Below are 23,315 nucleotides of genomic sequence, written 5' to 3' on the forward strand. Positions count from 1 at the left end.
CTACAGTTTATAGCTCCTCAAAATGTGTTAATCTAACACACATCACACCTGTATACGTTGCTCAGACTTTAGCATTACGCTATATGATCTTTTTTTGTCTTGAGTTATCACTGTATTTGTCACTCTGAAAGGACCCAGATTGTACCTGAGCACTTCCATAATGAACTAGAATAGTTTCATAACAGCAGTTTGGAGAGTTTCAATTGCTACCACTTTCAGTTTCTCCTATATTCCACAATCACTTATACATTTCATTCATTTTGATGTAATGGGGTTTTTTTTTTTTTCTACTTTGTAGTCTTAGAAAGTTAGCTTCATATCAGTTGTTTTTTCGGTTGGAAATAGTGTTTGTCTACAACAATTTAATTCACTCTAAAATGATTTAATGTTTTCAATTTATAAGTAAAGGCGTTCGTTGTATAAGGTCAATTGGTATGGATCAAATCAAAAGATGGATATAAATAAGTTTTTCCAGATTAACAAAAAGTATTCCATTTACATACAAATTAAATATTATTCACCTGTGGCGTCTGAAAAGTTGCATGCGCTTAATCCATTTGTTGAAGTAGTTGGACCAATCAGAAGCAGATAGGTCTTCTACATGCTGGATGAAGGTCCCCACTGCAGCTTTCCATTAATACAAAGAATCTTGATTTGTAGGAAAACCAAGAAGTCACTGGGGGCCGGATCTGGGTAGATAATAGATCCCTCTGCAATATTATACTTTATCAATGTTAAGAGCGTTGTGATGATTTCAGCAATAATTGTTTTCCCCCTGAACATTTGGGTTTTCTTCGGTGCCATTTTCAGAAGAGATCCAGATCCAGATCCCTTAAGGTGCCCATACACTGAGGCGATTTAGGCTGATTGCGACCAATCGGCCCGTTAAATCGGACCAAATCGCCTCTCCCTGACATACAGTTGGGTCTGATGTGCGGTCCAATTCTGGGACCTCCCTCTAGGCAGCGAGGCAGGCGGGAAGCAGGGACTCATGCGATCCATCACAACGGATCACATGTGTCCCTGCTGTCGGGAAGGTTCTGGCGGCTTGCAGGTTATCGGGTGTCTGAACACTGCTGCGAGACGTCACAGCAGTGTCTGGGCTTTTAGACAGTTATTATGATCCATCTCCATTTGTTTTTTACACTTTCATAGAGGTCATCTCTTCACACAAGTAGGGACTGAATCAGTAGTAATAAATAAAGGCAACTCGCCACAAACCAATTGACAATTCCATGTTTTTACATTGACATTTGGCATATTGCAAATCCCGGCATTTACCTAATGCAGGCAGAACACACTGCCTCACATTCACTAAGGTGAAGATATCCATATTTTCACGATGCCAATGCTTTCAGCAAGAAATTAAAATGAAGAAAGACAGCAGCAAGTGACCTGTATTAGAACTGATTAATATGTACGAAGAGACTAAAAACCAGGCAGTATTTCTTCTAAATATGTAATACTTCAGAAAGAAAATAAACACAGATATTCCCTTGTATATTCTGATACTTAAAGAAGGTAATAAAGAGAGGCAGACCCTATACAAGTACATTAGACTTGTAGTCCCTATATTGAGTCCCAAACTTCTTCCCCCTGTAATGTTTAGGAAGCTAATTATCTCTGTTTCCATCTCTTTCTTTAAGGATCTGTGGGCCACGCTGTGGGGAAATCCATGAGAATGAAATTGATTGGGGCAAGCGTTGTGTGGACAAGTTTGATATCATTGGAATCATTGGGGAGGGCACCTATGGACAAGTATACAAAGCCAGAGATAAAGACACTGGTAAGAGAACATGCAGTATTTTGGATGTCCCCACACTAACATTTCATACAGCAAATTAGTATATATATGATAACCTTTCGTTCTAGCCAAATCATTCTATTTTTTTCTATGCGATCGTACAACCGAAAATGTAGTTGGACAAATATGAGTGTACAATTTGGTCATGCACATGGCTGATCAACATGCACTAGGTTCAATTCTCTGGCCTGAGCCAACAGGTGACTAGATTGTGTGCGGGTGGGGGCTTCTTCTCCCACACAACAATATGCAGACTAGAAGATTACTACATTTCTTTTTTTGTCCCACTTACGTATTTTCAAACTTCTTGAAGGGGACTTGGCAGTAAATATCTGCAGCCACACCATTATCTGTTTGCACACACTCCTTTTTTTCAAATACATGAACTTTACCCCTAGATAATCAGACATGCTAACCTGCCCTCAGCTCTGCTTGAAAACAAGGTGTACTTAATAATTACAGATTACAGCTCCAGTTGATGTTTCAAAAGTTTTGTAGCATGCTAGCTCTCACTTGCTGTATAGATAGGAGGTCTCCACTTTTGTTTGAGGAATGAATACACCATACTTCTGCATTCTCTTTCACCCTTGATTTATGCCCTTTGCATTGAGCTCCTTGCAGTCAGGAAAAGACAGAATCCAAAAGTGAAGGGGATTGCAATTTGTAATTTTCAGTATCAAATATTTTTGGTTATAGAAGACTTTTCTCTCACCCTACCTGGTCTCCCTCCCTAACTTTTTATTGCTGAGCTTGAGAGCTTTGGCCTGTTAGTTACAAAATTGACAGTTCTAAATCTGAAGCACGTTCCACCTTTCCCCAAATTCAGAGAAGCTTCTAAAGCTAAATTTTAACTTTCTATGGCATACATTGCATTTTGGAATTTCTTTAACTTGAACTTACGTCCAGCTGTCTCATGCCAAATATTCTCTATTCTCAGATCTTCTTCAGCAAGATTTAAAGAATTGGGGTTACCGCCATATTTCTTAGGGAAAATCATTATGAATTTGCAGCCTTGAACCCAAAATTTTATTTTTCTTTATAATAAATAAGATAGTCTGTTTAGCTACATCCATCTACAGTGGGGGTCTTGGCCAATGTTCCCTCCAATTTTACGAAGGCTGTGTGCGGCAAAAGATTTTGGCTGTGCAACTTTGGAAGGAAATTTAAATGTTTGTGCGTCACTGGAAAATGACGTTCAGCATTTGTGTTAACTTTACTTCAAAATTATATTAAACATTTACACATTCAAAACACAGCACACAATGTAGTTATTGGGTGAAACACACATAATAGAGTCCACAACTGCAAAAAGGGACCACTGCTGCTTTGTGCGCTCTGTTGTAATGTCTGTGTGCACGCTCGTCGAGTTGTGTGCGCACGCTCGTCGAGTTGTGTGCGCGCGCACACGCGCACAGCTTAGAGGGAACACTGGTCTTGGCCTCCTCATTTTTGGGAATTGCTAATACTAACCGCATTATCTTTGGTTCCAAGAAATGGGTGGCTATTCATTACAGAGTACGTTTCATCCCCTTTGTGGGTAACAGTCCATGTTATGCACAGGTTTGGTCTACTAGGGAGCTGGATAAGTTCATGCACGTTATGGGTCATTTTTCTCTAGTTTATATTACTGTTATGTGGGCGTAACGGCTCTCTTTATCCTTCTCCACGTTATGCTGGAGAAGCAGGGCTCGTTATTTAAAAAACATTATAGACAGATTGATACATTTGCCCCATTGTTTGTTCCTGTCCTTTTTTTTTTTTTAGAACCTTTTGAACAGACATAGGAACATGACCTTGGAGTTGATCTAAATGTTGAATGATTGTCTATAATCCATCACACATAGCCAGGGCATCTATAAATATTATGGCGAAGCATAATGGCAGTAGGGTATGATGGTACATGGTTCCCTACTAAATTGCACTCTGCCTGTCCTTTTGTCTCACATATATTCGAGGAACTGTCAACACAAGTTAATTTTTCCACGCATGGTGCGGAGCATCCAGTTTTCCAGCCATATTAGGATACCCATCACCATAAACAATCTGATCGTTCTTGGCTCTGTACAGTCAGGACAGCGGACAAGTTCTCTGACAAACTCCTTCAGCACATGCTAAATTGCAGATTGCTAGTGGCTAGAAAAAAACTTCCCAAGTCTCCATAAATATAGTGATGGCAATGATCAAGATCAGTGGTTCCCAACCCTGGTCCTCAAGTACCTCCAACAGTGCACATTTTCCAGGTCTCCACACAGAATCACAGGCAAAATCATTAGCTCCACCTGTGGATCTTTTAAAATGTGACTGAATAATGAGGCACCTGCTGGGTGACCTGGAAAACGTGCACTGTTGGGGGTACTTGAGGACCAGGGTTGGGAACCACTGATCTAGGGTCTCAAGAATCTTACATCTTGAAAGATTCCTTCCTTCTCTTCTCACTCTCCACCCTCCCCACTTATAGTTGTTCCCCATGTCGAATGCAATCTAGATTTCACCATTTTATCAGGATATGATGTCCTTAAGCTCTACCAATTCCCTACACCTTTAGAAGCCAGAAAAACTAGTAGAGCCCACACCACTTTAGGGGGAGGGAGGCTCCATCATTCAAAAATGTTTCCCTCTTAAGCTGCGTACATATAATACTTTTCAAATTATGTGGACGACAATGACTGGTTCTGAATGACAAATCCTGTATGTAAACCATGCAGTGTGTATGTTCTGTGACAATGCTGTTACACGTTCCCACTGATCTTTTGTACATGCAGGAAGATTTGTATAGTTAATGACGACATACTGCTGTGGCTGTTGACACCATCTTTAGCAAGATTGCATAGTGTGTTTGCACCATATCTTTTGTCCTGGAGTTCGAGAGAAAATCGATTATGACTGCATCGTTTGCATTTAAAACAAAAAAACAAGTAGCACTAAGATAACTGTTGAAATCCACAAAATTTAGTAAAATTTATTGGGTACACAAAACACAAACTCAAATGATACTGTGCATGTGCACAATAGTAAATCAGAGTAAAGGTGCCCATACAAGGTCCGTTTAACGGATCCGTTCGGGACTTAAATAGTACACATCGTATCGGATCGCATGCCTTGTGCATGCACTGCGATCCGATACGATGTGTAGCTAGTACAAAAAGTATGTGCAGCACATACTTTTTGTACCGTACTATGTGATGCGCGGGAGCACGAATCGCATAGTACAGAACGGAGCCGGACACAACGGAGTGTGTATGGGCTCCTTAAGGATGTACATAAAATAAAAGAAAAACCAAAAAACATAAAGAAAAAAAAAATGTGATAAACAGCAAATTGAATATAGAGAACAAAATAACAGCACTTAAATGTCAGCCTAAAATAGGCACATAACACTGTCCATAAGTGATTAGTGCAATTACCCACGTCTGTGTTTTAATATTATGTCCTTATGCACGTGTTTAATTCCAGCTAAGGATATCCTTTATGGTGATAAAAAGCTCAGATTTTGCTATGATTAGCACATCCAGCATTCAATAATTATGGCCAATGTGCCCGGCACTCTTTAATGGACAATGTCAGCAATAAATTGTATATTACCGGTCCTTGGGCTGAATAGTCACCGCTTCATGGAGGGTCTTCAAAGTGGACCTTAGCAACTGGAGACGCCGCTTGAGTGATGCGGCTGCAGTGTGGGTAACACCGCGCGTAAGTGCTTCTGTCCGGTGTTAGCGTGTAGGGGATCTGGCCTCAGTATGTCCCGGCGGCTGGATTTCACCGGACTCTCGTGGTATGACAGTACTTGGGGGAACTCTGCCACTGCTCCAGGCGTGCTTTGGTGTAGATGTTACACGCGGTCACTTTGCGGTGTTAATGAACCGGGCGGCCAGCTTCCAAATCAGACTCCTTTTGAAAATGCGTTTCTCCACTCACAGGGCGGCTTTCTCAATTCCAGTTTGTATATGCAGCTTTAGTAGGTATTTTCTGTGTCCACAATGACATATGACACATATGAAATCCAGAACTCGGAGAGTTGCAATAACCAGATCTCCACCATCCTGGCATCGGTAAACCCAGGATGTCTTCATTTGATGCAATAGGTTTATTTTCATATTTTTATATTTTATGGGCTACCGTATTATTCCTGCAGATTTGAATCCTTTCATTCAAGCACCTAAATATAATTACATTTTCAATTTCTAGTGCATATTTTATTATGACACATGAAATGGCAAGAACCATAAAGTATTTTTTTGGTGAATGGGGAAAAAACCCATTTGATTTAGTTTACATTCTTGTAATTCCAGTAAAATAACACATTTTCTTTGGGTAGAGGAGAAATGCTGTTTTTTTAGGAAATTAAATCTTCAATAAAATAACTAGATATTTATGCAGAACCCACACAAATTATAATTATGGATATTGATGTTGGAATATGACCATCCCAAAAAAGGCCCAAATAATCTCTGCGGCAAAGGGACCTACTACTGTATTGATGGTTGCTGAGATGATGCACCCATATTCACTTATGATTTTTGTTTTGCAGGAGAAATGGTGGCATTAAAGAAAGTGCGTTTGGATAATGAGAAAGAAGGTTTCCCTATCACAGCTATTAGGGAAATTAAGATCCTTCGTCAGCTCACCCACCAGAGTATTATTAACATGAAGGAAATTGTGACAGACAAAGAAGATGCTGTGGACTTCAAGAAAGACAAAGGTTTGGCCTCATTCTAAGATAAAGCATAAATGTACACTTGAATCTTGTGTTTCTTATTTAGCAATATAACTTGGCCTATGGAATTGTTGAGTATACTTGTTGCTGTATCTCCAACCATCATCACCCACAACATGTGAAGACCCAAGGGCCAGATTCTCTAAGCTTCAAAAGTGATACAATGGAGAGTGATAAACAACTAGCCAATCAGCTCCTGTCTGATATTTTTCAAACACAGTCTGTGACATGGAAGGTAGGAGCTGATTGACTGGCTATTTATCACTCTCCATTTTATCAATTTTGAAGATTAGAGAATCTGGCCCCAGGTCAGATCGTTCTTTGTTCATTTATTTCTGGTAGAACATTTTGTACATTATTAGCAGAAAAAAAGTCTAAGTTGTTGGTAATGAGTTATTTCTGTACATCAATGCCTTTGTATACATGCAGGAGCTTTTTACTTGGTGTTTGAATATATGGATCATGACTTGATGGGCCTGCTGGAATCCGGGTTGGTGCACTTCAATGAACTTCATATAAGGTCTTTCATGAGGCAGCTTATGGAAGGCTTGGACTACTGTCACAAGAAGAACTTTTTGCACAGGGATATTAAGTGCTCAAATATTCTACTGAATAACAGGTAAGCTTTGCTTGTGTTTTGTAAAAATACCCATGAAGCCTGATAAATCCAGCATCAGCTGTATAGTCACATTGTGATTGATTTTCTGTTTTTTTTTCCCTCTCATTTCTTTATTGCTGTTTTGTTTAATATAACGCTGTTCAGTCCAAGGCACCCTTTGAGTCTCCATTACTTTTTCAAGGCACCTTTAAGTTAAAATAACTACTGATAAAATAATACAACACTTTGGGGGTGGGATGTACAAAACAGTACATCCCGCCGCTCATTGCATATGTACTCTGCGACACACAACGCAAGGGCAGCTCTCAAAATAATAGCTGCCTTTTGCGATACCTGTCGCTGCCTGGACTTCCAGGTCTTTGAAATGGTAGTCCCCGAATGCGCAGAGACACTGGAGGCCGCAGGGCATGCTGGGAGGGATCAGTGTTTGATCCCTCACACAGCAGTGGAGAGGAGCCATAGGCTTCTATTGAGTTAACACCAGCATGAGCTGGTGTAACCCTCCACAGCAAAGCCCCGCCAGGAGGGGCTTTAGTACATATACCAATGCAGTAATGGTTTTTACCACATTTTTTTTCTTCAGTACATCCCACCCTAATACACCTGCATCCATTAAAAAAAAAAGACCAGGCTTTCTGTCATGTACTGTACCAAGACCTCCCCACAGTTATACAATTTTTTATGACCAGCCCATATAACCCGGGTTTTTTTTTTTTTTGCATGGGATTTCAACCTGGCAAATGTTCAGTGTTGAACTCAGATCATGGTATAGTGTTGACCCAGTTGCTTATGAGGGTAGCTCGTGAGCAGGGACCTCTTTCTTTGTGTTCTTTTGCTTCTCTTACTTAAACCATCTTTAATGGCACCAAGTTCTGTGGCTTTCTGATTCTTTTTCCAGTGTCCTCTGCTGATGCAGCTATGTTTATGTACCCTGGACTTGTCCTATATTTTATTCAACTGTAGACTATAAGTGGACGCTGTGGATCCCTTGTGGCGCCATATAAATAAAGGATAAAAATAATGCAAAACAAACTCAAAACATTTAATATTAACACAGGTAGAAAAAACACAGAAATGTCATGTCTTATACTAAAACAGATCAATGGTACTTATGAGGTCTAAAAAAAAAACCAGTATGTTCAAGGGATGACGGCTTAATTTTCAAAGTTTTAAAGTGTTTTGTCTTTCTGTTATGCTGGTGTTCTATAAAATGGCTTGTTTTTACCTCCGTGTGTATTTATATATTTATTTTATTTCCACAAGGGGGCAGATCAAGCTTGCTGATTTTGGACTTGCTAGACTGTATAGCTCAGAAGAAAGGCAAGTTATTATATGTAGTGCCATCTTGTGGACATACGTGGCAATATATTTGAATATATTTTTATACCATGAGTTGTTTGTTTTTTTGTTATTATTATTTTTTCTTAAAAAAGTTGGTCAGCCATGGGAGTTGCATGGCGGACCAAAATTAGCCTAGGGGGAGCTGGAAACATAAATAATAACTTTACCTGTAATTGTTTTGTACCTCTGGCATCAACCCCATGGATCACAGCTGCTGCAACCCGGACACAGCAATCAATGCCTCAGTCTTATGTATGCCAGGGATGCAGTTTAAATCCCGGCGGTCGGGATCCCGGCGTTCAGAATCCCAACGCTGGAATCCCGACCCCTGAAATCCCGACACTTTCTCCCTCCGTGGGTGTCCACGACACCCCTGGAGGGAGAATAAATTAGCGTGCTGAGCGTAGCAAGGCACCGGGCCGCTGCGTGGCGAGCGCAGCGGGCCCACAAGGGGGGGCGATCCACGTCCCCCCCCCCCCTTTGTCGGGATTTCGGCGTCGGGATTTTGAACGCCGGGATCCCGACCTCCTGGATTTCATACTGAATCCGTATGCCAGACTCGCATTGGCTAGTTTGCTTAGGAGTTGGCGGGCTGATATAGGGAGAAGATGCTGATTGATATGTCCCAGAGGCATTGACTTTAATACACAGTGCTGATCTGATTCTCTTATACAAGATTTTTTTATAGGCACAGTTGGTGTTTATCTGGTTCCCTGTCTGCTCGTTTTAGCCTGTGCTGCATCTGCCAGTGTATGGAACCTATATTTTGGGATTGTATTTCCAAAATTACTGATTGGAGTTGCGCCTTTTATGGAACAGTTGCTGACAGTCTGTTTCTGGGCACTGTACATTCACATTTTGTATTGCTGAATTCCTAGTGATTTATCGGTACTTGTGTATTTTGGCGGCGCCCCCGATGTCCGTCGTACAACGAACAGATCGCATCGCATGCCATGCACCCGATGGCATGCGATGCGATGCGACGCGATTTTGACCCCCTATACGACCAAAAATCGTATAAGCACCCTAAAGGGTGCTTTTGAGCACCCAAATGGGTGCTTACAATGTTAAATGCACCCCCACGCCACCCCCCACTATAAACGTGAACCCGAAGCGTGGCGAGCGCAGCGAGCCCGCGAGGGGCGGCGGTACGCGTCCTACGACCTTTTCATACCCCCACTATCCACGTCGGCGTGGAGTTGAGAATAGAATAGTGTGGCGAGCGCAGCGAGCCACCGAGCCCGAAGCGTGGCGAGCGCACGCGGATACCTTCACAGTTATACGCGTCCCCTCGCGGGCTTCAGAGGTGTCCGTGGCGACGCGGACACCTGTGAAGCCCGCGAGGGGACGCGTTTACCTGTGAAGGTATCCGCGTCCCCTCGCGGGGCTCGCTGCGCTCGCCACGCTTCGGGCTCGGTGGCTCGCTGCGCTCACCACACTATTCTATTCTCAACTCCACGCCGACGTGGATAGTGGGGGTATGAAAAGGTCGTAGGACGCGTACCGCCGCCCCTCGCGGGCTCGCTGCGCTCGCCACGCTTCGGGTTCACGTTTATAGTGGGGGGTGGCGTGGGGGTGCATTTAACATTGTAAGCACCCATTTGGGTGCTTAACATTGTATAAGCACCCATTAGGGTGCTTATACAATGTTTAATCGCATCGTATGGCATCGTATGCCATGTACAATGGCATACAATTTCAAAATTGTATGCCATCGTGCACTATCGTACGATATCGCGTCGCATCGCATACCATCGTATGTGTTATGGTATGCGATGCGATGGGCGCCGCCAAAATACACAAGTACCGATTTATCTTTTTATGTTCTTCCCAGGACCAAGTTCATGAGCGCCACAGCCATTTTTTATATGCCACACAGCACTATCCTGCTCCAGGGGGGTCTGATGGGCAAAATCAGTTGTTGTGCTGCACTTACATTACTGTGACAGGCACAGTAACCCTCCCTCGCATTTAGGAGGCAGGCCATGATTTGGCAAGTGGAAACATTGCAGAGAGGGTAGACGCAGACTACAGACAGGCACCAAGCCTCAGTGTGTAGTACTGTGTCCCAGCGATCATTTCTAGACTCCATTCTATCTGTATCCAGGCCAGGAAGCAGTCAATATCTGCAAGAGCCTTTTAAATATTATTTCATTTAATCTGAAGTTCAAATTAAATATAAAGATTTAAACATTGCTCATATTGCAAAGTATTAGTCTGAACCCCTCCAGCTAATGCCACACCAATTACATGTACAGTGAGTCCTAAAATGCTGCAGAACAGACTAGGACAGCCCAGCTGACAACACTGATCTAAGGGCCAGATGTACTAAGCCTTGAAAAGTTCTAAAATGGAGCGTGATCAACCACCAGCCAATCCGCTACTAACTTTCATGCTACAGGCTGTGTTTGAAAAATGACAGTAGGAGCTGATTGGGGATGCAGTTAAAATCCCGGCTGTCGGGATCCCGGCGTTCAGAATCCCGACCGCCGAAATCCCGACACATTCTCCCTCCGTGGGTGTCCACGACACCCCTGGAGGGAGAATAAATTAGTGTGCCGAGCGTAGCGAGGCACCGGGCCCGCTGCGTGGATTTCGAACGCCGGGATCCCGACCGCCGGGATTTCATACTGCTTCCGCTGATTGGCTTGTGGTTTATCACTCTCCATTTTAGCAATTTTCAAGGCTTAGTACATCTCGCCCAATGTATATAAACCGCAGCATTCTTTTACTTCTATTTTCGTTCTAGGTGTTATTAATTGAGAAATTCATTAGTTTGCAGTCTGGCTTTGTTTCTGACTAATGAAATGCATTTTTGTATTTTCTTCTGTTTAGTCGGCCTTATACCAATAAGGTCATCACACTATGGTATCGCCCACCTGAGCTACTACTTGGTGAGGAACGCTACACTCCAGCTATAGACGTCTGGAGCTGTGGGTAAGTGGATATTGGGTATTACTTACTGCTGCATTCAATAACTTAGACTGTATATGTGTAATACCTATATGTACATGCATTTGTTATCATTATAGGAGCAGGGGTTCTGCTTCTCCCTCAAAACTCCTTTATTATCCTTAGTATTTGATGACCTATACTTTCCACATAGCGGATAACATTATACTGACCCTTCTGTTAATTGCTTATAGAATTGGGAACTTCATTACCAGGACATTTTGTCCTCCATATAATGTGATTAGACCAGTGAATGAACAATTGAGGAGGATCTCTTGCGTAAGAGGATGACGTGTAGCTGATATAACAAATTACATTTTGAGATCTGTACGGCCATACATTTATCTAAGAAATTGTGTTTTTTTAAAGATTGTAGTAATAGAATTTTACAAGCAATAAACAGGAGAGGTGCAGCCATTACAGTGATGGAATGCACAAAGCCATTAAATGAACACATAAGACCAGTGAATGAAAAACAAAGGCAGCAGGTCACCTTACAATGATGGTACAGCATCGAAAAGAACATCTAAATACACATCTATGGTGTGATTTCTTTGCATGGGGAGTTGCTGACATTTGGTGAAAATGTCATTACAATTGCCCAATTACAAATACGGAGGAATTTACAATACTTGGTACAATGTACTACAATGAGATTAATAATAATATTCAAAATTGAAGAAAAGATAATTTGTTTACATTTGCTATTAAGCATCTTTTTACCTACAGAATGTGTATTTAAGTATTGGAACACTATACTTTGGGCCGGATTCAATGAGCCTAATTCGCCATGTTTTCTGGCGAATCTGTGCTTTTTTCGTGTGTGTAGGCGATTTTTGGAGGTCCAAAAGCGAATCACCCTATTCAATAAGCAATATTCGCCGATGGCGACCTGCGAATGACGGACAATTCGCCATCTGTTATTCGCAGCAAATCGCCGGGCTTTGTCAATAGGATTTTTCATTGAGAATCACCGGGATTCGCCATGAATCGCCATTAGTGTATTCAATGAGAAGATGGCAAATCTTTTTCTTGGTTTTTATCGCCGTTCTTCACCGGGTTTCCCTCGTCATCTTTTTATGGTGAACTTTTATCCGAACTTTGGAAATAATTGGTTTTAAGTGTTTAATTTAACTCTGCAAGTGTAATCTAATATTATTTGCTGCCCCTGTGTGATCTTATGGTTGTAGAAGTGCCATATAAATATATATTTAATTTTTTCTGGTATTTCTTTTTCTCCCACAATGCATTGTTATTACCCATGATTCACCTCAATTACCCATGAATCTCATCCCCACCTCACTCCTTCGTTTGGCCTTTGAGGGGATAACACAGCTTTTGCAGTCTGCTGTTTTGCGGTTTTTTTGCATTTCACTGCAATTTCTTAAACACTGACTACAGTAATGGAGCTGTTTAGGGATACGCCGGATTGGCTGAGATTCGCCGTTAGGGGTGGCGAATCTCAGCCACGTTGAATAGGGTGACTCGTCGAGTCCCGCCGAATCGCCATACATGGCGAATCGCCGCAAAAAAGCCGGCGAATTGATGGCGAGTGTAAAAACGGAATCGCCGTGGCCGGCGGTAAAAGTCATTGAATACGGCCCTTTATCTTATTGAATCCAGGCAAATGGAACTTTTGATGCATAATGGTGCATAATGAACCAAAGATTTCACATTTTGATTAATTGGTCCCGTGGACCTTTTACAGATCTTTAGTAGTCCACTGGTGTCATGAAGCCAAAATATTGACAATGAAAATGTAAACAATCCTTATCAATCAAGTCAACATCAAAATATCATCAGTTGAAATGTCGACAACCAAAAGGTCATGAGTTTGAGAGTGTCATAATGTCGATATTCAAAAGGTATACACAGTATAGATGTTAACAGTCGTAATGTCACCAATAAATCATAGGGACCAGTCATAAAGTACAGATACACAAGAACACTGATCATTTGTAAATACTGATCTGACATTGCCTGATGTGCCCTGATTCTGGGGCACTGCTTGTATAGAATTCATTTAAAATATAACTTTCATTAGGAATACATTAAAAGAAATCAAACTAATCACCCATGCACATATTACAAGGAATTTTCTGTGAATACACACTGACATTGAATTCCTTGATTATATACATCTCATTGAACTTTCATCATGGGGAAATTCCCAGGACCCCCTGCACTGGATATTTCCAACAGGGGTTACAGGTAACTGCCCACTCTCATCCACACGTTCACTGCTGCCAGGCACGTGGGTGGACAGCAGATACAAAGTGGGACCTAGGTCACGGGATCCAATCTACACCCTTATTACAGGGTCTATTGGAGTAGTACAGATGTATATCATTCTATCATAAGTTCACTTACCAGTTGTGTGGATGACTAATCGTGACGTGATTAATACAATGATAAATATTTCACAGTCCCCTTTTTACCCACTTTTCGCCAAACACATAATACAAAGACATCAACTCGATGCACTATTTGGTTATGTGTTCTATTGTTTATTAACTGTGCAGTCTTAATAATTGTGATTTAACAGGATAAATAAATTATCCAGACCATTGGGATCATCTGAGAACGGCTGTTACATTTTACAGTAATTTTGTTTATAATCATGGGTGATTATTTTGATTTATTTTAATATGTACCTTATAAAAGTGAAATTTTAAATAAATTCTATACAAGCAGTGCCCCAGAACCAGAGTCCTCCTCCTTTTGTTTTCTTGCTTATGACCTCAATTACAATTTGACTCTTGGGTGCACCACCAACACAAGTGATTTTCTCAGATACTAGTGATTATACTTACTTTTGTTGGTCCTTTCGATTAATTTTACATGATTTAGTCCTTGCTAACCTTATGAACATACTCTTGGGGTGCTGTTACGGAACAAATCTTTTACTATATTCATTGGCTGATGTACCTTATTGTCAGATCAAGATATTTGTAGAACAGGGCTAGGCAGCCTGTGGAACTACACATTCCAGCATTCCCTACAATAGATTTTATGTTAGGCAATGCTAAAACTGTGGCAGGGCATGTCAACAATATGTGTATATATATGAGTGTACAGGCGCTGCAAACATCTTTATCCAGGCAAAATCTCTATCGTTGCTGCAGAATAGCTGGTTTCCAGGAAAATATTCTTTGAGATCGACATAATTTTTCACTATTTGTACTGGGCACTGGGTCTGATTCAGCCTGATATTGGGGAGTGCTGCCCATTGGAGAAATGTCCTGCCTGTCTATTTAGCATTTTACCAATTGTACCACGTCAGATTATTCACAATTTGATTTAGAAGCATTAGACTTGCAGTACCAATAAAATTATGTATTTTACCAAACTTACTGTATTGTTTTTGTCAGGTGTATTCTTGGGGAGCTGTTTACAAAGAAACCTATCTTCCAAGCAAATCAAGAACTAGCACAACTTGAACTAATAAGGTGAGGCTATGCCTGTCTCATATTGCAGAATGGGTCCTCGCCGGTCTAGTCAGTGCTTTCCTTTCTTCTGATTTATTACCAGTATTGTCAGTGCAGTACTACATATGCATTTGATGTCTTCTATAGAGTTCAGTGCATTTATCAGTTTCCAAATTGCTGATATATTTATTTATTTGACACATATTGGGGAATTCAATTCTTTGCAAATGCCTAAGTTTGGCCAAATTAGCTTTACAGCAACAGGTTCATGCATCAAATGTTTGCTACCCTATGGGGTAGTGAGGAGTGATTTTGTGCAAATCGGGCATTTAGATGGCCGAACCAAGAATTCGAGAAGAAGCCATGGCAATTTATGCCCTTTGTTAGGAATTTAATATCTAAACCCATAATATTAAACATTTTTAGAAGATAGTTTATGATAGTTATAGACCTAGATTAATTATTTTCTCAGCCAGACATTGGTGGACAGAAGATGGTAAGTATATGTCACCATGTGACTGGCTGCCAAGTCCTCAGAATCTATTCTAATAATCCTAGGGATATTTTTACTAGAGGAAAGGCTCTATTTAAAAAAAAAAAAGTATATATATTTATTTATGTGTACTGTGTGTCCCCCTAATTCTGGTCAACCTTTCATTCCCAGCTACATATGCACTAATCTAGTTTGTGTATCTTTTTTTTTTCTTTCTTCTCTTAATAAGCCGCATGTGTGGAAGTCCTTGCCCTGCAGTTTGGCCAGATGTGATAAAGTTACCATATTTTAACACCATGAAACCAAAGAAGCAATATCGCCGAAAAATCAGAGAAGAGTTTGCTTTGTAAGAATCCATTCTTCCATTTACACTACATTTGCAGTGCAGAAAATAATGAATATATAGTTATGGTTTCATAGCAAAGGTAGCAAGTTCAGAGGAACATATCAAAATTGTATTTATAACATGGGATCATTTCTCCAAAATTTGTCAGAAATGTCAACAGTCTCATACAATATACAAAAGCCATTCAAATAATGATACAAAGTAATTTTCCTTTTTTATATCCCTAAATATGTCTTATGGTGCCCATACACATGTGAGATCTTGCATGCAATCATTCGATTTCGGCCACATCTGGCCAATAAATCAAATGATTGTATGCTTTTTTTTAAGGGGACATTCAACACGATGCGCGGGCACGCTGTCGAATGTTGCGTCGATAGATATTATGTGCTGCACATAATATTTATTGAATTCCACGAGCAATCGCATGTGGTTTTTAATGTGAAGCTAGATGTGCAGCTGCTCGATTAAATGTGGGCAATTGTAATAATGTAAGGTCCCCCATACATTAGGCCGACTTCCCCTAAGGACAAGTCGGCCCCAACTTCCCTTGATAAGATTTGGCACTTGATGTGCCATTATTTACATGTGATAAATTGGCTCGATTTATCACATGTAAACCCAGGAGAGCAGGGTCCAGGGGAGCTGCAGCAGAGGTAGCGGCAGGGTCTGGGTCTGTGGCCGGGAACGGGAACTGGAGAGCAGAGGCCGTTCCCCGCAGCGAGTGGTGGCCGTCCAGTCCTTTGAATTTCATTTTGTCTATTCTCCCGCTCGCTGCAGGGTCCTGTGTAGCGGCGGGAGAATAGAAAAAATCCTATTCAAAAGACTGGGCCAACCAGTTATATATAATTTTTTTTTAGGATTTTTTTTTCCATGTTCCCGCTGCTCAACGCTATCCTGGACTCTGACCTCCGGATCTGATCCGATGCGCACTGGACCGTGTATCGGATCAGATCGTATGTCATACTCTACGCAATGTGGGCAATTTCACCCAAATCGCGTAGTGTATGGCAGCCTTAAGGCTGTGTAAACACAACCCAGATCAAGCACTTGGGGATTGTGGTGGATAGACAAACAATTAGGGATGTGGGAGTAGGCTGGAAGTAGGGAAATAAAGGTAAGTATAGAATAATGATGATAAAATTAAAATAAAATGTAAATAGAAATAAAAATAAATATAACTATAAAAATAAAATCAATTTAAAAATGAAACTAAATGTAAAATGACAAAACTCAGCTGAGGCTATTAGCGGAAGTCCACTGCCTTTAGTTGTCAGCGGGAGTCTGTGGCTTTTGGCAGTGACGTCACCCGCCGGGTTCTCGGGGCCTCTTTCTAAGCAGATCTCTGTCTCTTCTCCTGGGGGCTTTTTTTCTCTTCAACGCCTTTCACACCCAACAGTGATTTATCGAGGATGTTTTCACTGTTCCTTTTTCTTCTTTAAATAGGGTAATCTTTATTGACAAAACGAAAGTTTAAAAATGGAAGCTGTCTTCAAAGTAGTGGGAACATCATGGTTTTCTAAAGTCCATTGTACTAAGGACAAGTCAAACCCAATTCTCCTGCAAGCTGCCCGGCAGCTCCCCTGGAGGCTCACATACAATCTGGCACTTGATGTGCCATTTTTACATGTGATAAATTGCATGTGATTTATCACATGTAAAAGAAAAACGGGGAGCTGAAGGGTGGTGAGGAGCAGTGGGGCAGGCGGCGGGTGCAGTGGCGGTGCCAGTGAGGAGCAGTGGGGCAGGTGCAATGGCAGTAATCTGTGCAGCAGGTGGGCAGCGGCAGCTATTAGAATTTAAAAATGTTTCAAATGACTGGCCAGCTTCTGATTGGCTGAGATAGAGCGCGCTCAGCCAATCAGCAGATGCCTGGAGGGAGGCCGCTGGTTGGCTGAGTGTGCTATATCTTAGCCAATCAGAAGTCAGCTAGTCATTTGACACATTATTTTAACATTCTAATAGCCGCCGCTGCCCGCCCTCTGCCGGAGGTCGGATGTCATCCTACATGCTGCAAGTCTGACCTTCTGATCCGGTCCGATGCGCACGGGAGCGCGGATCGGATCAAATGTTACACACATACGATTTTGGCCCGATTTCACCCGCAGAAAACGCGTGAAATTGGCCCAAAATGGCATAGTGTATTAGCACCGTTAGTCTTAATTCTTCTCATTCTCATCCTTAAATTCTGGTGAAAACCATTACCAATGAGAGCATTCCGCTATATTCAGCTTCATATTACATTAGCAGACACTATTTGAAAGAGCCATGTCACAGTTTTCAAGTCATTAAAAAAAGCTATTATTGTAATAAAGTAATACTTTATGTAATGAATGTAGCAACAGAAGGTTTATTTGCATAAACTGATTTTTTTTTTATTAAACAGCTATTACCATAACAGTGTGGTCGTTGTCAGTAAATTAGTTAACAAAGAATGTTTACTCATTTCAGCGTACCCACAGCAGCATTAGATCTATTTGATCATATGTTAGCATTGGATCCCAACAAGCGCTGTACTGCTGAACAGGCCCTGCAGTGCGAGTTCCTGCGAGACGTGGACCCATCCAAGATGGCACCACCTGAGTACGTAATATCTGCTTCTCCTTATCTGGGTGGCATGTTTTGCTGGATAATGAAGTATGCTGATTATTATGATTTGTTTCACATATATAGTTATATTTAACGGATCTAATTCCCTGTAGTAATATGCTGTTTGGAGACCATTACAATAGCTGTAGGTTCTGTAAAATCCAAATCTTTCTTTCAGCCTTCCTCTTTGGCAAGACTGCCACGAATTATGGAGTAAGAAACGTAGAAGGCAAAAACAAATGGGGATGATTGATGATGTAACAGCACCAAAGGTACCGAGGAAAGATTTATCTGCAGGCCTGGATGACAGCAGAAGTAATACTCCCCAGGGCATGCAGACCTCTTCTCAGAAGACTCAGGGATTTCCTGCTGTTGGATTAGGTAGGTGTTTCAACTTGCAGCAAACATGGAACATGGATCTACACACAGTGGGCCTTATTCTGGTCCGTTTGCAGGCCGATGTGTGTTTGCATAGGGCCGATGTTTTTGCATTGTGCATTTCTATGTATGCGCTTGGTGCGTGCATCTACGGTGACCAAAATGGCCGCTGGGTGCACGCACCCATACTCGCGGAGGTCTGAACCATTAGCATAAGGGAACCCCCAGCATTTCATGGGTGTTCCCATGAGAATTCTGGGCGTTCTCATGCTAATGGAGCCTTGACAGACATGTGCGGGGCGGGAAGCTGACATCTGTGAAGCACCCCCCCCGAGCGTACGCGCATATGTAAGGTTGCTCAGATCAACCTTACATTTGCACATCACACATATACACATCATTCAATGCTCGCCGACCAGCGAATGATGTGGGTGTTACTCCGCAGGTTGCGAATGGATGTTTATGTAAAACATAAATTTGCAGCCAGTGCGAACGTACGCACCTTGCGAATGGTGGGCCGGGGCACCACCATTCCCTAGGGGGGGATCTGGGTCACTTGCAAGGATGCGAATTTGCATCTGAGCGAATGAACCAGAATATCCCCCAGTGATAATGCAAAACATTTTACAAAATAAATGTACAACTGTAAAACAGGATATCCATGTTACACTGCAGTAGGTCACTTCCCCGCTCCGTCTGGTCTTAGTGACATGAAATATTATGTCAGTATTTATACTCCTCTTTTCTTTTCTTTTTTAACCTAAGGTCACTCAAGTTCTGGACAGCAGCTGAATCCGAATCAAATGGCCATTCTGCTGAATTTACTGCAGTCTCAGACTAATGTCAGTATGGCACAGTTTTCCCAAATTATGGACATGAAGGTGAACTCTGATACTCGGCAACAACTGAATGATCTCAATCTTCCTGCTGGTATTCTAACTTCAGCTGATAAACCACCAGAGCCCAAGGAGGAGCCTCAACTTCCACCCTCAGCCCTGGGCCTTGAGCCCCCTTCTTTGCCCTCATTATCTTTACTCAATGCGAAAGCGGATGGCGCTCCAGCCACTATTCAGAACACTTTTGCAGGTTTATTGTCTCAGTTGTTAAAAGATCAGGAACCAAAGCAAAACACAGAGGAAGCGCAAATGACTCCTGAAGAGAAGGTGAATGAGGAGATACTGAAGGCCAAGCGACCTCCAAGTCCTGCACCCATTGGTATGCACTTCTTGTTTTAAAAAATGAATTCTATTTACCAGGGGTAGGCAATACATTTCTGTTTGGGTGCCAGATGTACACCATGTACACACACTCCAAAACATTTCCAGCCAGCCCTGCCATTACAGCGGGTACAAACATTTACAAAAGTAATAGATAAACACTAAAAATGGTAGTGGCTTCCTAGTTCTTCCTTATACTAAGCTATTTTGCTAATTTTGGGTAATTGATTTGTATAGAACGTCAGAATATTGTACTGTTATTTACAGTGAGCAGGACTAACTATAGCAGGATTCTCTTACCAGAGTTCTGTGGTTTGATGAGGGTCTGTAAGGGAAGGAGTCGTAGTATGGGCCCTGTTTGCTATACTGTACAGCCTCAACCTTCCAATATTAATACACACCTTGCATGAGATCAGAATAGTTTAAAACCAATAGCAAGTGAAGGATATAATCTAATTATATGTAAACATTTTGACCTTTTTATTTTGGTATGTACATCCAGTAAAATGTGGACATCCGTTAGATTTTTTTTCCATTAACCAACAAACTGGTTAAAAATTAATGTGAGATATATAATATATATATTCTTGGGGGCAGTTCCTCTGTTCAGTCACAAGGTGGGAGGTTATTCTGTGCTGACCAATCAGCAGCATGACAGACAGTGGGGGGAGGATGTGATTGGCGGCTGCTAGAAGAATATATTTCAGCATTCGGCCACACTGTGTTTTACTGGCTGCCTTTTTTGGTGACCAGGCCAGATCACGCACAGACTGGGGCATTCACAAACGATGTGGCCACGCCAAGCAAGTGATTAGTTAAACATGTAAAGATGAAGGATATCAGAATTTAATTATTTGTTTCCCTTTACACAACAATCAATGAAAATGTGGAGAAACTGAGATAACAGGTTCCAACCTGTCATAAATAATTATTTTAAAATATCTGCTGTTCATCACAAACTTCTACCATATCATTAAAAGTGTAGCAGCACAGGTATGACATAGCTTCTGGCCTGAGCATTGCTAATTAAAGTGATAAGAAAAACATGTCAGGAATAGTGATGGAACAAATATAAATTGGTATATTTTACAAAGAATTAAATTGTACACAGAAATCAAGAGCATTGAAAGGTCAATTGGTCTATGGTGTACTCTGCGCTCCTCAAAGACGTTCTCTGGAACCAGTAGTAAAAACTACTTAGAATGGACATAACCTATCCGTTCTTTGGCAGCTACTCTGTGGAGCAATTTTAGAGTGGAGAACTTGATTGATTTAAAGCACAGATTCTGAAACTCAGGCCTCAGGACCCCGCACAGTGCATGTTTTGTAGGTCTCACAGAAGCACAAGTGAAATAATTAGCTCCACCTGTGGATCTTTTAAAATGTGTCAATGAGGGATGAATGCACCTGCCAGGTGACCTGGAAAATGTGAACTGTGTGGGGTCCTAAGGACAGAGTTTGAGAACCCCTGATTTAAAGCTTTTAATTAATTATTTCATTTCTTTATAGTGAGTGTACTAGTAGATAAACAAAATGACTGTGTATGGCACGTTCTACTTGCAATTTTTAATTTGATGATGACTTTAGTTTTGTCAAGTTCTTTTATGATTCATTTTGACTCCATACCCAAATGTTGATTTGCTGATAAATTGTTACTTTTTGAAATTATCAAGTCCAAAATCCGTTTTATTATAGTGGTCATGTTTTTATTGCAGTTGAACAGCTGCTTATGATATCCTGTTTTTTACTTTTAGATGAAAATGTCCCTGAGGACCACCATGATCCACACGTCAAAGACCAGTTACCTGAACAAAAACTTCCCTTCATATTGCCTCCAGATCAAAGGCCTCCTGAACCACCAGAACCACCTCCAGCATGTCAGGAAGACCTTGATTACCGGACAGAGAGGCAACATATACAAAGCACCAGCATATCTGCTTGTGACCCTCATTCAGGAGTAAAAGCATCCCTCTTACAGGTTATGACTCCGCACCAGCCTCAGGAAGAGGACGCAGGTGACACAGGATACACTGGGGGAGCATCGTTTGTCAAAGCACCAGACTGCACTGAAAATTTTGGGCAATCTTTTCTCCCACCCACATATTGTAGTGACAGAGCTAGTACTATGTCTGCTAGTGTTTTGGAGAGACGCCCTGAAAGTCAGCCCATTGATAACTACAGTGCTTCTTCATCTCAGATCGGCAATCGGCTGCCAGTGCATTCTGGTTTTCCAGAGCCTTTTTGTAATTCTGCCACCACTTACAGGGACAGTTACCTCAACGCTAGTTCCATGTTATTCAGTGGGGACAAAGACCACAGATTTCAATATAGTCCCAGCCCTACTGTTCTTCTGGGAAACCATAATCTTCCTTCGGGATTGGACAGTCATATGATGCCAACAAAAATGCATAACTTTAGCTACAGCACTAATGTACCAGAGCACCCTGGTCACCCTGCTATAATGCACAGACCTCCATGGGCCTCTCCTCACCAGGGACCTGCCTTTTCACAAGAACATGGAGGACATATGGGCATGTATGCCAGAGGTCGTGGGAGGGGTTTACCATTCTAAATAGTTTTTTCCCTCAGGCAAATATTTCTATCCGAAATGATTTTTCTTTTCAGCAAAGCTGCATTTTACAGCAGCCATATAATAGACTTGAGAATTTGACAACAGCTTTATTTTTATGTAAAAAAAAAAATTGGTCTTGCAATACAACATTTAACTGAGTGAAGGGAGATCGATAACTGCAATTCATTCTGTGTGAGAGCTGAGTAACTACTTTACACGTTGACAAATATTAGTGAGGAAAGAAAATCTTTATTTTGTACTTTACCATTTTTAAGTTCGATATTCATTATAAGGGCATCCTCTATAGATTTTCCCCATGGCACTTGCGAGAATTGTGAAGAGTATGGCACATTTGTGCTTATTTTTTGTACATTTGGACCAATGTTTGGTAATGGCAAGGCAGTGCTTTAATTCCTTGGTATTTCTTTATTTGTATTAAAACTACCTTTAGTCAAAGGTCACTGATGGTTCTATCACTGCTTTCCGTGTCATTGTGGAACTTGTGCTCGTTTCAGACAAAAAAACACAACCTTTTTCTTACCATGCAAACGTTTGATCAACTTTTTTTTTTTTTAAAAGCATAAAGAAATAAATGTTGATTAAGCCGCTTATGAATTTGATGTCTGATTTGATTTTTAATATATGTTTGTACAAACAGCAGTGATGCCAGCACTTCCTGGTGCAGAATTGCAATGAAAGAGTTGTTTCTAGCCCTGTACTAGTTTGTAATCCGTTAAAACTAGATGAGCCAACACCCATGACTTACACTTCTCCCGACAACACTGCTGCCTTGCACATTTGTAGCAGCCTGTGCATTTAATGGTTTAACTGGTAATTATACAGAGGTGGGGTCCTGGTGTGC

At 41.3% G+C, this 23,315-nt stretch overlaps 1 protein-coding gene across 1 annotated transcript in view; it reads left to right on the plus strand.

Annotated features, from left to right (window-relative positions):
- CDK13 (cyclin dependent kinase 13) overlaps positions 1–23,064 on the plus strand; it is a 37,510-nt gene extending 14,446 nt beyond the window's left edge. The window contains exons 4-14 of the mRNA XM_083188508.1: positions 1,647–1,786; positions 6,333–6,503; positions 6,948–7,137; positions 8,401–8,457; positions 11,314–11,415; positions 14,802–14,879; positions 15,581–15,697; positions 18,149–18,280; positions 18,465–18,667; positions 19,430–19,879; positions 21,636–23,064. Of these exons, the coding sequence (XP_083044634.1) occupies positions 1,647–1,786; positions 6,333–6,503; positions 6,948–7,137; positions 8,401–8,457; positions 11,314–11,415; positions 14,802–14,879; positions 15,581–15,697; positions 18,149–18,280; positions 18,465–18,667; positions 19,430–19,879; positions 21,636–22,453 (2,458 nt within the window). The 3' untranslated portion in view covers positions 22,454–23,064. The remainder of the gene's footprint in view (positions 1–1,646; positions 1,787–6,332; positions 6,504–6,947; positions 7,138–8,400; positions 8,458–11,313; positions 11,416–14,801; positions 14,880–15,580; positions 15,698–18,148; positions 18,281–18,464; positions 18,668–19,429; positions 19,880–21,635) is intronic.
- The last annotated feature ends 251 nt before the right edge of the window (positions 23,065–23,315 follow it).

The sequence above is a fragment of the Crinia signifera genome, chromosome 5, assembly GCF_055691185.1.
Source record: "Crinia signifera chromosome 5, ASM5569118v1, whole genome shotgun sequence".
NCBI lineage: Eukaryota > Metazoa > Chordata > Amphibia > Anura > Myobatrachidae > Crinia > Crinia signifera.